The sequence below is a fragment of the Euleptes europaea genome, chromosome 10, assembly GCF_029931775.1.
Source record: "Euleptes europaea isolate rEulEur1 chromosome 10, rEulEur1.hap1, whole genome shotgun sequence".
NCBI classification, from domain to species: domain Eukaryota; kingdom Metazoa; phylum Chordata; class Lepidosauria; order Squamata; family Sphaerodactylidae; genus Euleptes; species Euleptes europaea.
In genome coordinates, this window is record NC_079321.1 from 29,528,858 (window position 1) to 29,545,468 (window position 16,611).

The window sequence follows — 16,611 nt, forward strand, 5'->3', positions numbered from 1 at the left end:
ATGGGGTGGGTGGGGGGTGGCCTGTGCCAACGCCCTTTGGGTAGCGCCGTGTGTCTCGCGCTCTCTCTCTCTCGCTGGAGACGGGAGCGGCTTCTTCCCCCCTCTCGCACGCGCTCCTTTTTTCTCCTCTCTCTCTCTCTCCTCCTCTCCCTCCCCCCCTCCCCACTCTCTTGACCCAGCCCCAGAGCGGAGCGAGCGGCAGTTGACCGCCGGCCCGGCCTAGCGCCAGCGGACCCAGGTAAGCGAGGCGAGGAGGAGGGAGGAGGGGGAGAAGCGCGTCTTGGGGGGTGGGGGGAAGGGAGAGAAAAGCGAGGCTCCCTGCCCAGGCGGCGCCGCGGCGGCGTCCATTTTGTGAAGGTGGCGCCGAGTTGGGAGCATAGGCACCCCCCCTCACCACCTCCACTCCAATCTTTCCCTCGCTGCCGGGAATAAGCGGCGGGCGGGCGGCGGCCCCGCCATTTCCGGCCCGGCCCGTAACGTTTCTTCCAACGGCAGCCTTTGCTGTGCCGCGTCTGGCTTTGGTCCCGCCTCCGGGGACAAAGGCGGCTCCCTTTTCAGTGTGAGGGCGGCGGGGGGGGGAGGGGGAGTCTGCTTTCCGGGGGGGAGGCGCCATAGGGGGGGTGCGTTTCTTTTATTCCCTTTCTCCACCCTTCTTTTCTTCAGAGAAAGCGGCCCCCTTTCCTCCCCCGTCCCCACGTTCAGTCTAAATTTGCCCCCCCCACACCCGCAAGCGAGAATCTTGCCTCCCATCCCCCACCCTTCTCTCCCTTCCGCTCCGCCTACCAGGCATTCCTTCGCCCAAGCGAGTCCCCCGCCCTCCACCGGGCCGCTCTCGCCTCCGCCGCTCTTTTCTCCTCCTCCCCATCCTGTTCCGCGAGTCTCGCCTGCCTGGGCCCCCGTTCACACGACCCAGCTCACCTTTTTTCGCTTTTTTTTTTTTAAAGCACGTGTCCCTCACTTCGAGAAATAAATCTATGGGGTTTCCCCTCCCCTACATATTTTTATGGATGGCCCAGGCTAGCCTGATCTCGGCAGATCTCAGAAGCTAAGCAGGGTCAGCCCTGGTTAGTGTTTGGATGGGAGACCACCAAGGAAGTCCAGGGTTGCTGTGCAGAGGGAGGCACTGGCAAACCCCCTGTTAGTCTCTTGCCGCGAAAACCCCCCAAAAGGGGTCGCCATAAGTCGGCTGCGACTTGAAGGCACTTTACACACACATTTTAATCGTCAAGGAGCTTGTTTGTAAGGCCTTTTTATAGTTGCTGCTGAAATTCTACAGCTGGGGGAATGCTGTTGCCTTGGGAAGCCTTGAGCTTTAGCCACAAGGCTTCCCTGAGTTGGTAGCAGGTTCTCAACCACCCCCTTATTGCAGAGAAATGCTTTTCTCCGCAACCTGATGTTGCTTCTTCCAGTGCAGATTGTGCTGCTTTGCTTTATATGGGCAGACGGCGCTTTAAGGTATAATTTGGCTGCTTGGAGTTTGGGGAGCCTATAAGTGATTTTTGTCTACTTCAGTGGCTTTAAGTTAACCACCTCCCTTGTAAGTCCTCCGTCAGGGGCTGGGACTTTTGCAGGGTATAACTCTTTACAGCCCGGCTAGAGAATGTGTAGGCTTCAAAATGTCCATCTCTGCTGTTGCAGGTTTTGAGGTGCCTTCTAGTCCTGTGAAAGCGCTTCTCTTCTTCCTTCGTAAGTTGCCTTGCTGCTTATACCACTGCCAGCCAACATGGAAAAGACCGAGATGATCCAGAAAGCCAAGCTAGCCGAGCAGGCAGAGCGCTACGATGATATGGCTACCTGCATGAAGGCAGTGACGGAGCAAGGTGCTGAGTTATCCAATGAAGAACGCAATCTGCTTTCTGTGGCCTACAAAAATGTTGTAGGGGGGCGGCGCTCTGCTTGGCGGGTGATTTCTAGCATCGAGCAGAAAACTGATGGCAACGATAAGAAGATGCAACTTGTCAAAGACTACCGAGAGAAAGTGGAGTCTGAACTTAAGTCCATCTGCACTACCGTTCTGGTAAGTTGGCGAGTACATTCTGGTTTTATTTTTGTGTATGAATGATTACTACTGAATGCTGAGGTCTAGGAGAAGGGTGACTATCATTCTAAGAGACCTTGACAGAAGCAAGAAAGTGTTGCATTGTTAAGCTGCTTTGAGTTTGAGATGTTTACTTCATTTATAAGCTGCTTTTCTTCCCAATGGGAACGCAGAACGGCTGAAGTTATTTTTTTAAAATCAGTTTTATCCTCACAACAACCCTGTGAGATAGGTTAGGATGAGAGATTATGACTATCCAAACATCACCCAGTGAACTTCTGTTTGGAGGGGAGGGGCTGTGGCTCAGTTGGTAGAGCCTCTGCTTGGCATGCAGAAGGTCCCAGGTTCAATCCCCAGCATCTCCAGTTAAAAGGACTAGGCAAGTAGGTGATGTGAAAGACCTCTGCCTGAGACCCTGGAGAGCCGCTGCCAGTCTGAGTAGACAATACTGTTTTGGATGGACCAAGGGTCTGTTCAGTATAAGGCAGCTTCATGGGTTCAAGGCAGAATGAGGATTTGAATATTGGTCCTAGTCCAACACTAGCCACTACCCCACTCTGACTGGATGTCACTGTTGTAAGTTTAAAAAATTAAAATAACAACTGGACTAAACTAGGGAAGCAAGTTGCCAATAGTTATTAGAGGGCTATTTTAAAGCGGATGGTCCCTATCAAAGAAAATAAGTGTTGAATCATGAAGGTATTCTCCAATAGTGATTCGCTATATAATCCCATAACATACTGCTTTGTGTATATGTAAATATATTGGGGCGGGGGGAGTGAACTTGTCATACCTGACCAGGACTATGTATCCTTCAGCAAGCTAGGCCTGTTCCTGTTCTTGGCATGTTGAAGCAACTAGACAAATCTGTATATTAAATTCACTAAAGCAGGAAAAGTTCATGGAGTTTGATCAGGAGAGAAACTGCTGTCTGTAGCCCTCTCTTGTGAGATCTGCCCTGGCCTGTTGTTCCTGTGCACTGCTCGTATGGGTCCTGGCATTGGCTTGACATTGCCTACTAGATGTGCAACCACCAAGAGGCCCAGAGGGAAGTGAAGAAACAGGCACAAACTGCCCACGCTTTCCAAACCAGCAGGCAGATACTTTGTGATTTTAATCTCTTTTTAAAACTTAACTGATGGATGTTAACAGTTGCAATAGAATGTTGCAATAGTATGTTTTTGTGCCTTTTTATCAAAAATATTACTATCAACATGTTCCAAACGTTTAGCTTTGATACATTTAACTTGATGAGTCAAGTCTCTTGGCTCTTATCAAGTGTTGTTTGAAATGGCACTTGAATCTGTATATCCACACCTAAGTTACAGTGGTCAGAATTCTGTGTTCAGTTCTTTTAAAGCGTGATCCATTTTCCAGTATGCCACCTAAACCTTAGCTGCCAACATGCCCAGCATATCTGCAGTTATCTCCTTTTAATTTGCTTGCCCATGGAACAAAGCAAACATACTTCAGTGCTGAACAGGCTCATAGGACAATTGAAAATGCAAATTCAGTTTTGTAACAACGCTTATGTTTTCACAATACAAATATTCACTTTGTGAATTAGTTCCATATACCATGAAAGGGAATTCTAGGCATGTCTGTTCCATATACCATGATAGGGAATTCTAGGCATGTCTGTTATCAGAGGTTTGTTATAACGCATAGCAGACTTAAAAAAAAAACTTAGAATGTTTAAAAACTCTGAAATGGCATGAGGGTAGTTCAAAGGACAGTGCTAAAAAAAACCCACCAAGCGTGCCTAAAGTAGTCTTCTGGCTCCCAGCCAATGTGACTTGCACAGTCATCCTTATTGCATACCAGCAGTTCTACAAATTCAGAAACGTGTTGGGGTGAGATAGTCGTGATTAACACTTAAAAATCAAGGGATATTTTGTCACCATTGTCCTACTACAATTGTTAAGAAATAATTTGTTTTTCTTCAGGACCCTGTGCTGCCCATTTTATAAAGTCAAGGGACCACAAACTGTGGCAAGGGTTGGAACCTGCCAAATGTCCTTTTATCCAATTATGAAGCCTAAACCACAGTACTACCCTTTAATTATAAATTTTGAAACTAATTGGACCTTATACTGAATAGAGGGTGAGATGATCATTTTGTTGTATTGGGAAAGAGCACAAAATCACGTAATAGGGTCACCTCCCTCTGTCCCAGAGTCTCAGGAGTGATGGAAAGCCACCCTCAAATTGAAAGACACAAGGGATGGAAGGTAGGGATAGACCCCCCCCCTCCCAAAAAAAAGCATTGGGTGTGAGAGCATCAGAAATTAAGGAAATTCCCTTCCTTTCAGATACATACTGTTTGAGTGTGTGTGTGGATTTCCCATTATGTTTTGATGAAGAGAATGCCAGCTGTAAACTTCATGATGTAGGTGGTGGTCCTGTGTGGGTTTAATGTGTTAGTGTTAGATTAGGAGACACTCGGCCATGAAGCTTTATGAACCATAGGCCAAAAATTCTCTCCTGACCTCCCTGTTTTTTTAATATAAAAGAGAGAGCCATGTAAGCCACTCCATGGTCCTTGAATGAAAGGCGCAATAGAAATAGATCCAAAGTTTTCTTTGATTATGAGGTGGGTGGAAAGAGATCCCTCCAAAGGGGCAGATAAAAAACAAGACTTTCTCGGACAAGGAGGAGGGAGAAGGATATTAGGGTGAAAACACAAAAAGCTAGAACCAGAAGCTGCTTTAAATGGGTAGGGTATGAAGAGAGACAGATCCAGATGAGCTGCCCTTCAGTGCAATGGAAAATGTTGGGGGTTTTTTAAATGAGAAGGGTGAGAAGCAAAGTTGGTGTTGAAAAACTGAGCTAAGACTTGGAGAATGAAAATCGGAAGCTTTCAGATGGAGGAAGGGGTAATCCAGAAGACAGGCAAATTAAACAAATAAGGAAGTTGTGAGGCAAACCAGGAAAGTACAAGTGGTGGCGGGAGAAAAAAAAGTCTTAAGAGAAAGGGGTGAAAAAAACAGGGATATTATTGGAAGGAGGAGAGAAGTTGAAGACAACCATGTCATTACATGAGGGGAAAAAAGGAGGAAGCTTCCTGTATTTTTACCTTCACTAAGGGAAAGGCATGATGGGAAACCTTAGGAATTTCAACCCTCCCCCCAACCTCTCTTCCATTTTTGTTCTGCATCAGCCCTGGTCATTTGTATGGAGACTGCCCAGCTAGTGCTCCTTCCTGCTTTGCTTCCCCCGTCACAAGTCAGCAATGGTAGCCAAACTCACCGAGGGGATATCAGTGAAGGCAATGAAGTGGTAGGCAGATGACCCTTGTGGGGTATCCCAGCCTTTCTTGACTTCATTCCTGTTGCCCTGGCATCTGGTCAGTAGCCCTATTTGCCTTTGCTGACATCATTTGAGGATGCTCATGGTCTTAATGCTACTTTCTAGTCACTAGGGTGGCAAGACATACTTGGCTACTTGCTGTTGGTATTCAAGAAACTACATTCAGGCATACCCTTCATCCAGTGAATCTCCAAACTGTTTAAAAATAAAATTCTAATTAATAATCTGGGTTGCAAGAACAGCTTACGAAAAACTGCTGCTGGTGTTACAGGGTACTTGCTTAATTGAGTGGCGGTATCTGCATGCCAGTCTCAGAAACTGAATTTAGGATATTACCTGTTTGTGAATAAATAAGCTCCCTGACTTGTGTGCTGTGCTTGTCCCTGGGTCTTAAGGACTATCTAGAGCCATGTTGGCGAACCTATGGCACGAGTGCCGGACTTGGCACGCCGAGCCCTCTCTGTGGGCACGTGCGGGTAAGTTGAGCAGCCATTGTCTGCCTTACCTGGCGGTGGGGGCTTTGCACGGCTCTGAACCGTTCAAAGCCCTTCCTTCCCTGGACTCCCCACCGCCCAGCTGGGAGTAACCCGCCCCCCTTCCCTAGAATCCCCGCCGCCCAGCTGGGAGGAAACCTCAGTATTCAGGTTAAATTGCCGAGCTGGCACTTTGCCATAAATAAGTGGGTTTTGGGTTGCAGTTTGGGCACTCGGTCTCTAAAAGGTTTGCCATCACTGATCTAGAGATAGCAGTATAGAGTCTTCTGGAACTTGATAATGAAAGCAGTAGTCTATTGAAAAGAGGGGGGGACAAAGAAAGCAGACATTTTTTACCTGAAGCAGCATGTAGTTAAGTAAATTCCAAATCAAGTTATTTTTGTATATGCTTCAAGTTCTCTTTCTGAAATAAGTTGGACTTAATGATGGTCATATTATGGTCAAGCTTGTAGTAATACTAGATCTTTGTCTTCTGTATTCTGCTGAATGTTTGTAGTAAAATATTTCTTGCCGTGCTTGTTTAAAAGGTTTATATCAAGGTCTAAATTCAGCTGCCTTAATGGGCTAGAAGCCATGGATTCTGCATGTAAGCTAGATGACGCATTAGGCCTATATTTGGTTTGAGAGTAATGTTTTGTTCCAAGATAGTTCAAGCTTGGGGATATGATCAGACTTCACTATAATCAGATAAATGCTTAAAGTGGCTATATACAAAATCCATTGGTCTATCTTGCTTGGTATTTGTCTGCTTTGGTAATGGGTTTCCACAGTCTTGGGCAAAGGAATGTCATTCCCTGCAGCCAGCGCCTAAAATCCTTCAACTGTCAATGCCAGAAATTGAAATGTGTGGTCTGCCACTGGACCATGGCTCCTTTTTGGATGGCAGGGAACTGACGTTTTTGGATAAAAGCAGTTGGGGTAGTCCAAGGAGGTTTCTATGGCTTTTCAGAATCTGCTGAATTCCCAAATGTTAATGCTATATTTTTTACCTCTTTGCTGTGTATTTGAAACAATACATGGAAGTGGCCTTTTTTAGTTTAGTGCCCAATAAGTGCCCTGACCTGGATGGCTCAGGCTAGCCTGATCTCATCAGATCTCAGAAGATAAGCAGGGTCAGCCCTAGTTAGTATTTGGATGGGAAACCATTAAAGAAGTCTAGGGTTGCTACACAGAAGCAGGTAATGGCAAGCCACCTTTGTTAGTCTCTTGCCTTGAAAACCTAAGGGGTCACTGTAAGTCAGCTGCAACTGGATGGTACTGTCTACTACCAGTGGAAGGAGGAAGTTACTTTTTTGATAAGATTCTGTAATAATTAAAACAAGCAGGAATAGCTGTTTATGTAGGCTCCAAATTGGGTTTGGTCTCAGAAGCTGTAGTAGAAGGTGCACATGGATCTTTCTAGTCTTCTTTCTCCCTTTGACCATGAAACACCTGATGCTTGGGGTCGGGTGAGCCTTAGACAAAATGCCTTGGAAGCAATTTTGCTATATTCCCCATTTTCATGGTGGCCTTCCTCCTCCCAGCTCCCTCTTTTGCCAACAATTTTGTGTAGGTGTTTTTGCCCCATTCTCCCTCACAATATTTTGTCCAAGAGGCTCCCCCAACAGCCTCCAGCGCCAGCTTTTTGGCAGTCAGAGAAGAGGGTAAGGTGGGGGAAAGAGGAACTAGTCATGGTTTACAGGATCCAATCCAGTGTGTTGCATTTGTTCCTAATAAACCTGTGTGGAAAAATCAAATACAAAAACCCAGTCAGGAATTTCCAGACTAAAGAGTGAAGCTTAACATTTTGGTAAGTTGACAGTATTCAAAATGGGTAGACATTTTAAATATGTTGCTGCCCTTTAACTGTTTCAGATGACATAATAGAATGGTACTTGGTGCAGTGATGTTGTATTATAGACTTTGCTTTAGAGCAGCTGAGTGTCTGTGCTGAGCAATTTGCAGATGTGGGTGAAGTTTAGGAGGAATATATTAGCTTAACTTGAGTTAAACTAATCAACTGCTGTAAAACAATGCATGAATAAAAAGCACATTCACCAGGAAATGCGGAACTGTAACTTTTTTCAGCTGTAGTATCTTACACTGTTGGGTACAACTGTAGTCACCTGACCTTCAAGAGCAGCTTTTAAGGAATGGGAGAGCCAGGCAGAAAATGACTGAGGTTTGGACAGAGCACACTGCATTTGATCCTAGTTATTGCTGGGTGGGTAGCTTTCTGTCTAGTATTACTGTGGTTCTTTGATATGAAGAATCTGGTGTCTAGTAGACTAGACAAACCTTTTGGCAAATCATTAGCCAGCCTTCATATCCCTTTGGGGGAGGGTATATTTAGTTTTTTCAAACACATAAAGGGACAGAAGCGACTGCTTAATACACGTATGGCTAAAGTTATTGGGAGCATTTAATTTTACCACATTTTTATTTGCTCTTCCTCCAAGGAGCTAAGACTAGTATGCATGGTTCTCCCTTCCCTATGTATTCTCAACTAACTGTGAGTTGGTTCAAGCTTAGAGTTAAGGTTACTGAGTGAGCTTCATGGCAGTGTGACAGTTTGAACCCAGGTTTCCCAGATCTTAATCCAACACTTTGTTACATGATGCTGCACTGTTCTGGTCATGATAGAATTAGCTTTGGCACTACAGCTACACTATTTACCAGTGCACGGGAGTACCTGTCTTGTCAGGTCTAGAAGCTAGGGTGTGTGTCAAGTTTTCATGCTAATCATATAGCTATAATGACTGACTAGTAGTAGACAAAGATAATAGAAGCCTCCTCTCCAATGAAGCTGGCATGTGAACTTGGATTAACATTGGTGCTCACAGCACAATGAGACATTTCAGTACCTGTTTGTTTTAAATCTTCTGGATTTAGTCTACTTCTAATACCTTATACCTTTTCATGCCCAAGCAATGCTAGATCATTCTCACAGAAAGTCAAGGGTTTATTTTGCCATTTCCCTGGGGTTGATCAGCTTTTACCAGAATAAACATATAAGCATTCACAATCTACTTTTTGTGTTTTAGTGTTTATCTGAACCTCGATTAGCTCTTTGTGTGGCAGATTATTCCATTTGATCACTGCCACATATCTGACACAGGTTAGTCTGAAAGTATGGTTCTACCAAGGTTATGCTGTAAGGCAATGGTTTACTAGTAGACACAAGTCCAAATGGTCCAAGCTAAATTGGACTAGGTTCAATAGTGATAACTTGAGGATCTAGCATTAGTTATGTTCCAAATGAAGAGTTGAGTCAAACAGAAAAGCTGACAGAAGGAGGTGACTGAGTGGATCTTTCCCCATCTCCCCTGAGCAGGCTGCTGCTGTTTGCTGTGAAAATCCTCTGAGGGTCAGAGCACCTCAGAGAAAGCGCACAACATGACAAGCAGGAGTTGAGTTAAAATGGTGTGCTCAGCTGATACAAGCCACTTGCAGAAGGAAGAGGAAGTGATTTTACTTGGTTTCTCCCATGTTGCTGCAGTGTCCTATATTGTAGTACACTCAGGCTTTTCAGAAGGGCAGGCTGCTTGGGGAAGGCGGGGAACGATCACTCTGCCAGCTGCTTCCATGAACTTTCCAGTGGATCCACCATATAAAGCATCCCGCTTTAAAGGTTTAAATACAGTGTGTCAAACAGGGATGTGCATATACTATGATCCTGCAGGATTGCAGAATGTGCACAAGTGTTAATGTAGATTTCAGCTTCTTGACATGATTTTTCATCTTTAAAAGATATTGTAGACATGTGAGCAAAGCCTATTAATCTCAGAAGATGGGGAAGAGGCTGAACAAGGTTTTCAGTGTGTATTCTTGTGCCCTCTGTGACTGGCTAAATCAGAATAATTTCAGGTGTACATAATTATGATTAAGTTGTATGTCCTGCTTGGTCAGAGCAGTACAGTTTGGAATCTGATATTCAATAGTGGTTTGTGTTAGCAAGGTGATGAATCATATCATGGGTACCTGCAGGAAAACCCAAGAGGTCATGGTACTAATTTGCATTGGTTTTGGTTTAGTACAGTGAGTTAAAGCATGTACATGGGCAGCCCATTCCTGAAGGGGGGCCTTCCCGGGGGTGGAGCTGCCTTTAGGTAGCTTCCACAGCCCTTTTGCCTCAGGAACGACCCTTAAGTGGCGGCACCACCTTTTGTGATGACACAGCCTCGCTGTTCACTATGGGGCATTTCCCCCCTTTTTTAATGGCTAAAAAGGGTGGTTGTTTTTTTGCTTCCCCCTTCCTTCCGGATTGCGCTCTTAGAAAATGTAAGCCTCTCTGGGAAGATGTAAGCCTCTCTGGGGCTCCATTGGAGAGAGAGGCCAGAGTACAAATGAAGTAAATAACAAAATAAGCAGGAAAAGGCTATATGGGGGTTGACAGGGAGGGAATACAGGGATGTGAATGAGATGCTCCCTGCAAGTCCTTGTGGATACCGTGCTTGTCATTACTTAATAGTAAACTACCTGACCCCTTTGTGGACAGGAACAACCACACAGAAAAAATGTTTAGTTAACTTACAAAGAAAAGGTGAGAGAGAATGTTAAATGCAACTGAGTCAAACTATGTTTGTGTTGGAAGTGCCCATGGTTTTACTGTACCCAAGAAACTTCTGCCTCTTTTGGTCAAACAAATGGCTTCTTAAGACAGGACAGCAGCTTTCCCCTGGAAGTTTTAAAAACAAATTTGCGAGCATAGTTACTCTTTATTTACATTATTTCTAAGCCCACCTTTCTGCCATCAGGGCTGGTTTCTTGCTCCTCTTACACTTTTTATAGTAGCAGTCTTGATACAGATTCATAACCAAATGTTCTTTACATACCAAGTTTAACACTTTAAAACTTAACCTGTAAAACATTGCAAATGAAGCAAAAATTCTTTACACATAAGGCTATTGGAGAAAATAGCTCTTTTAAATATGTGTGTTGAGAATCTATTCTGAAAATATTTACTATATAGCCTGCTTTTCTCACTGAGGCTCAAAGTGTAGACTGAAGAGGACTTCTGTGTCTAGACTTGACAATACCTGGGTATCCTTAACATAGGGCTTTTCTGCATTCTCTTTTTCTTTGTCTCCAAGTTCTGTTTCATCAGTGTTAAGTTCTGCACATGTTCTGCTCCCTCTAGTGGTCAATTCGATATCACACCTGATTTTATCAAGAGTAGAAAGCTGCTGCTTAAATCAGCAGGGAAATGAGCCACTTTTAATCTTCTGCTATATTGAATTGACCACTAGATGGAGTAAAACACATGCGGAAGTTAAAAAAACACACCAAAGAAACAGGAACTTTAAGATGAGGAAAAAGAGAATGTGGGAAAGGCTACGTATAGCTAGTGAAATCATGGCTGCCCATGGTAGATGTCTGGGTAGCAAAGGTGGCCTGAATGAAGGGACTAAAAGGGAAGTAGGTATTTGTATATCTGCAATACAAAGTACTGACTTGGTGATGAGACCAGACATTAGACAAAAGAGTACATAGTTAGATACCAGCAGTTACTCAACGGTAGTGGTGACTATATGTGTTTGAGGCAAGTGTTTGAATTGGACCATAGTACTACTGCCGCTGAGAAGTACAAGGCAGGCTTGTGTGCCGAAGAGAGAGCCTGGGCAGAAGGAATGTGGAGTGTTGCTGTATAATATGATCAGGTAGGATGTGTTGTTAAGTTGGACGAGATAAAATACTTCCAACAATAGGTTCGTAGGTCTCCTATCATTCACATACTTATTTACAGAAGTAAATCAGATTCGTATATATGTATTAAGTTACAAGACAATATGAAAATGGTTACTAAAATCACTTGAGGTTTTCAGCATGGTGAACAGAGTTGTAAGAAATTGCTTTTACTGAGGAATGGCAAGAAATCTAATTAAGCAACTAATAATGGAGCACTGTGGGACTGTGATGGGAGATGTCTTGGGCCACAGACATCACCAGATTGCCAGTGACTAAGTTGGTAGTCACAAGGGAGGACGTTTAGCTCTTTAAGCAGGGCATTTGAAGTAGTAAAAATGTGGCTGCGTTAAGATCACCTCAGTCTTGTCAGAGTTAAAAGAAGATGTAAGTCAAAATAGAAATTGTGAAAAGAGCAATTAGAATAGTTGTATGAATTAGCAAGATGGTTGGACTGTGTTTGAACAGTGCATTTTTTCCCTGTTAGGTAGAGGGGTTTTCCCCCCTGACTTAAGAGCTTCTTATTGATCTGAGCATTGCATAATGAGGGGATGGCATGGTGACACATGTTTGCTCAGTGCTTTCTTAGCAGCTGTGAGGAGAGTTGCCTCATATTTGTAACTGCCTACTGTTGAGGGCTGAGAAGGAATTTGGCCATAACACAAATGTCCTTGCTCTTTCTTTCCATACTGCTTGCTATACATGAAATCTTATTCTTCTTGTCACTGATTTTGGAAGGCAAAGTTCCATTCTGTTTCCTTATTGTCTTATACCTGACAATATCTCTGAACATAGACCTGATTAGTATGACAAAATTCCTTGTTTCTGCCCAACTGCATTGCAGCAGCTAAACAGGCTTTTGCATACTGGTTTTGTTTTGCTAGGAGCTGCTGGATAAATATTTAATAGCCAATGCAACTAACCCAGAGAGCAAGGTATTTTATCTGAAGATGAAGGGAGACTACTTCCGATACCTTGCAGAAGTTGCAAGTGGAGATGACAGAAAACGTGAGTACCTTATTCACTAAAGTTCTAGCTATTACTGAAGTCAAATCTGTAACAAGAACCCATAAAAGGACAACTGTATTTTGTATCCCTTAAGATAATGGTGAGAGCCTGCATGGTGTAGTGGTTAAGAGTGGTGGGACTCTAATCTGGAGAACCAGGTTCAATTCGGCACTCCTTTTGCTGAGTGACCTTGGGCCAGTCACAGTTCTCTCAGAACTCTCTCAGCCCACACAGAAGCAAGCAATGGCAAACCACCTCTGAACGTTTCTTGAAAACCCTAGGGAGTCGCCATGAGTCAGCTGCAACTCGACGGAACTTTACGCATGCATGAGATAATGGTGATGAGTCTTGTCTGGCTCCTTGGCTTATTTTCCTTCATATTTACTGCTGTTTACCTCTTGTTTCATAGAAACAATAGAAAACTCACAGGCGGCTTATCAGGAGGCATTCGATATCAGCAAGAAAGAGATGCAACCCACACATCCTATTCGTTTGGGTCTAGCGCTTAACTTTTCTGTATTTTACTATGAGATCCTTAACAACCCGGAGCTGGCCTGTACATTGGCGAAGACAGTAAGTTGACTATTTCATGTGTAAGAAACCCAGTTTGAGCAAGTGAACATCTCTTTTGTATATATTGTGTTGGTGAGTTTACTTCTAGTATTGTGCACTGTACTTTCCCTTATGGCATGCTATGCTCTGCTAATGTGTGAATAATCTTAACAGTGTAGTTATGGATGAGAACCTCACTTGTATAACAAATGAGAAGGCTGTGTATTTAATGGAGAGTCCATCCTAGGCATAATCTAGAAGTATGCCCTGTTGAATATGGTTAAACTTGGCTCTTGAGTAAAAATGGCTAGGATTGGGCTGTGTGTGCTACTATAGTCTTTTCCTGACCTTATAGAATATAGCCACATGTAGGGATGTGCACGGGGGGGGGGGGAGGAATGGTATTTTTCAGATTTTGGGAAGGATGTAAATACTGTATCTTGGGCTATTTGGGTCCCCCAATATTGTTTTGTTATTCAGATTTGGTTTTTTTTTTTTTAAATTCTGAATTGTTTTGAGTTCATTATTCCCTATGGGGGAATCTTCCCAAGGGGCTGAAGTGGTTCTTTTTCAAGGAAATGACACCACAGTTGCAGGAAATTTAGTCTACCTATCCAAGAAAGATTCCCAAGTTTCAAGTAGATTGGATCAAACATACAGATGTCTGCCCCCACACCTAAATACCAGAACAAAGAGATATGTACTTGGAAAACTATAGCTGTATACCGGAAAGTGTTGAATGACTACATGGTGCTATTTCCAGAATAGGTTTTGTGCAGTCAGCTGTGCAAATAATTGAAAATCTTCATCCTATAGAGGTGATTTCCAGGAATGAAAAAGCATCCTAAACTTTTAAAACTTTATTTCATGTGGTGCTGCTTTGCTTTTAAAATACCTTTATCGAGACAGTGAATGTGTAACAGGGGTTTTCACTTCGATTTTAATTTTTTCTAGGCTTTTGATGAAGCCATTGCAGAACTTGATACACTGAATGAAGACTCATACAAAGACAGCACTCTCATCATGCAGTTGCTTAGAGACAACCTCACAGTAAGTTGCCCTCCCGATAGTAACTGTGTGCTTGGTCTCAAATCATGTGGGACTGGTCTCTTTGGAAAGGTTATGGGATACGGGGATGGGGGGGTGTTATTCTTGTAAGGTTTAGATGTTATTTCTGATCTAATAACTTGATTCTAAGAACATTTTTTTCTTTATTAAAGTGGAGACTGCAGTGCGAGTTGTGACGTGCTGAACTAACCCGCTGTCCTATTGCCCTGGTTTCTGTCTTTTATTCATTAGTTAAAACTTCAACAGCTTTGTTTCTTTGGCACTACACTTAGTTTCAAAGGAAGGCTTGCACGAGAAGAACAGATCAGTTGGGAGTTAATATTGCTGCTTTCTTCTTTCTAGTTATGGACATCAGACAGTGCAGGAGAAGAATGTGATGCGGCAGAAGGTGCAGAAAACTAAACTGCATATGGAGTGTCATTCCCCTTCTCAAGAAACCTTTTTACACGTCTCATTCCTTATAGCTCCACTTGGATTTCCTATAGCAAAGACAACCCATCCATGTGTATGGAAATCAATTTATAGTCTTTTCACACTGCAGCTTTGGGAAAACTCCATTCCTTGATTTGTTTGTACTGGCCTTCCTGGTGTGCGGTTACTGCTGTAGAAAAGTATTAATACTGGCTTTAATTTCATATAAACATAAGTAACTTCCAAACACTTATGTAGCAGGCTAAAGTTACCTGGTATTTAAAAAGAAAAATTTGAACCAGTTCCTGCGAGTGACTGTGTTTGTATTATGGTAAAGACATGAAACTATAGTTGGCGCAACTAAAGAGTGTTAAACACAGTTCAGTTCTCCACATTCCTTTTTTATTCTGCAGGGGGGTTACTTAGTGATTTGACTGTCACATGCTACTGTGTATTCCTTTCTGTAGGATTGGGGAGTATTGGGCCAAATGGGAAGCAGGGCAAATGGTGGCTTTCCCATACGTGTATACAGCAGGCGCTACTGAGTGTTTAAATACAGGGACTCTGTTTTGTTTTTTTACTCTTCAGTTGCTGCTGTTCAGCTATCCCTTCCCAATAAAAAAATCACTTACACTCCTGCCTTTGTAGTTCTGGTATTCACTTGATTATGTACTAGAAGCAGCATGTTACTGCCAGAATACAAGGGAGTGCCTTTTTGGCAGACTAAAGTGCATGTCATTTCTTTTACACTGGAATGGGGGAGGGGGGGAATTTCACATGTCCAAGTATAAAACTTTTCCATGCAGGTTTGTGCACATGTATGAAGGTGTCGAGTTCGTCCAGTGATTGTTCCGTAGATAGATGGACCACTATTGTGTGTTGCTAATCATTGATTGTAGTCCCAAAAAAGCCTTGTGAAAATGTTAATGCCCTATGTAACAAAATAACATTAAATAAAATTACATTTTATAAACCACTAAACTGTTGCTTTTTAACATCTGCATGCAGCTACTTCTGGGAATAAATCTCTTAAGTAGCCTTTTCCCATAGCTGAACAACTCTCAAGTCTGCAATACTTGCATCAAGCGTGTGTACCTCTTTGATGCACTGCATGGAGTGAAAATTAACAGATCTGCAAGGGGGAGGAAACTGTAATATGTGGCATGCATACTCTAGAAATATGCCTGATGCACTCAGTATTCCAAGCTTTAATACAGGTAATTGGAAGTGTTTGTATTTTGCATAGTATAACCTCTCAGATTCCTATCCCTGCTCTTTGCTTCAGGAGTCTTTCAGTATTGGTGCTCCTGGATACATTACTGGCCCAACTGACAAAGTTTTATAAAAAGGCAGTGCATATTTTTAGGAAAGCCATGATGACTCGATGGGGGACAGACAGGCAAAATGGATGTCAGTCAAACCATGAGTGAAGTGTTTAAAGGTACTGTGTACAAGTCTCAGTTCCCAAGGCAATGTAAACTGAAATGTAGTCTGAACAATCAGAATTTGTAAAACAATGGTTTGGTCTAAAGATTGAACCACAACTTGAGAAATGGTGAGGGGAAAATTACTAGGATTCGTTGCAAAGTGTAGTTGCCTCTGGGGGTTGGTTGCAAAGTCTTATAGTTATAATCAGATGAAGCTAATAAATGTTCAGACTTTGCCTACAATAGTAGTTTTTCTCTTGAGAAACATCGGTGTAGAATTTCTCGGGATTGGTTTAAGAAGTAGCTGAATTCTAATAATGGGCTCAGGAATTGGCAGACTGACATCAGTTTTGCATGGTGAAACTTCTACTGGAACTGATTCTGCCCAACTGGCTTGAGGTATGCCACATGCCCTGGAGTGTCTAGAAATAAGTGCTTTTTGGGATCATATTAACCATTTGCAAGAAATTACATGTATACAGTTTTTCCAGTGCCTTTCATCACTCGTATGGATCAGTGTTACTAACCTGTGGGTTGGGATCCCAAAGTGGCTTGCAGGGGAGCCTAATTGCAGTTCCTGCCCTTTAAATCCTTTTCTCTCTTTCCTCCTTGCCAACTTCTCACATCTCCCCTTCCCTGT

The 16,611-nt window shown here is 43.2% G+C and overlaps 1 protein-coding gene across 1 annotated transcript; it reads left to right on the forward strand.

Moving 5' to 3' along the window:
• The first annotated feature begins 204 nt into the window (after positions 1-204).
• Positions 205-15,525, forward strand: YWHAQ (tyrosine 3-monooxygenase/tryptophan 5-monooxygenase activation protein theta). Its single transcript, XM_056856139.1, has 6 exons — positions 205-238; positions 1,639-2,017; positions 12,390-12,513; positions 12,923-13,086; positions 14,020-14,115; positions 14,476-15,525. The coding sequence occupies exons 2-6, from the start codon at positions 1,724-1,726 to the stop codon at positions 14,533-14,535; spliced, it is 738 nt and encodes a 245-aa protein (XP_056712117.1). The 5' UTR covers positions 205-238; positions 1,639-1,723; the 3' UTR covers positions 14,536-15,525.
• The last annotated feature ends 1,086 nt before the right edge of the window (positions 15,526-16,611 follow it).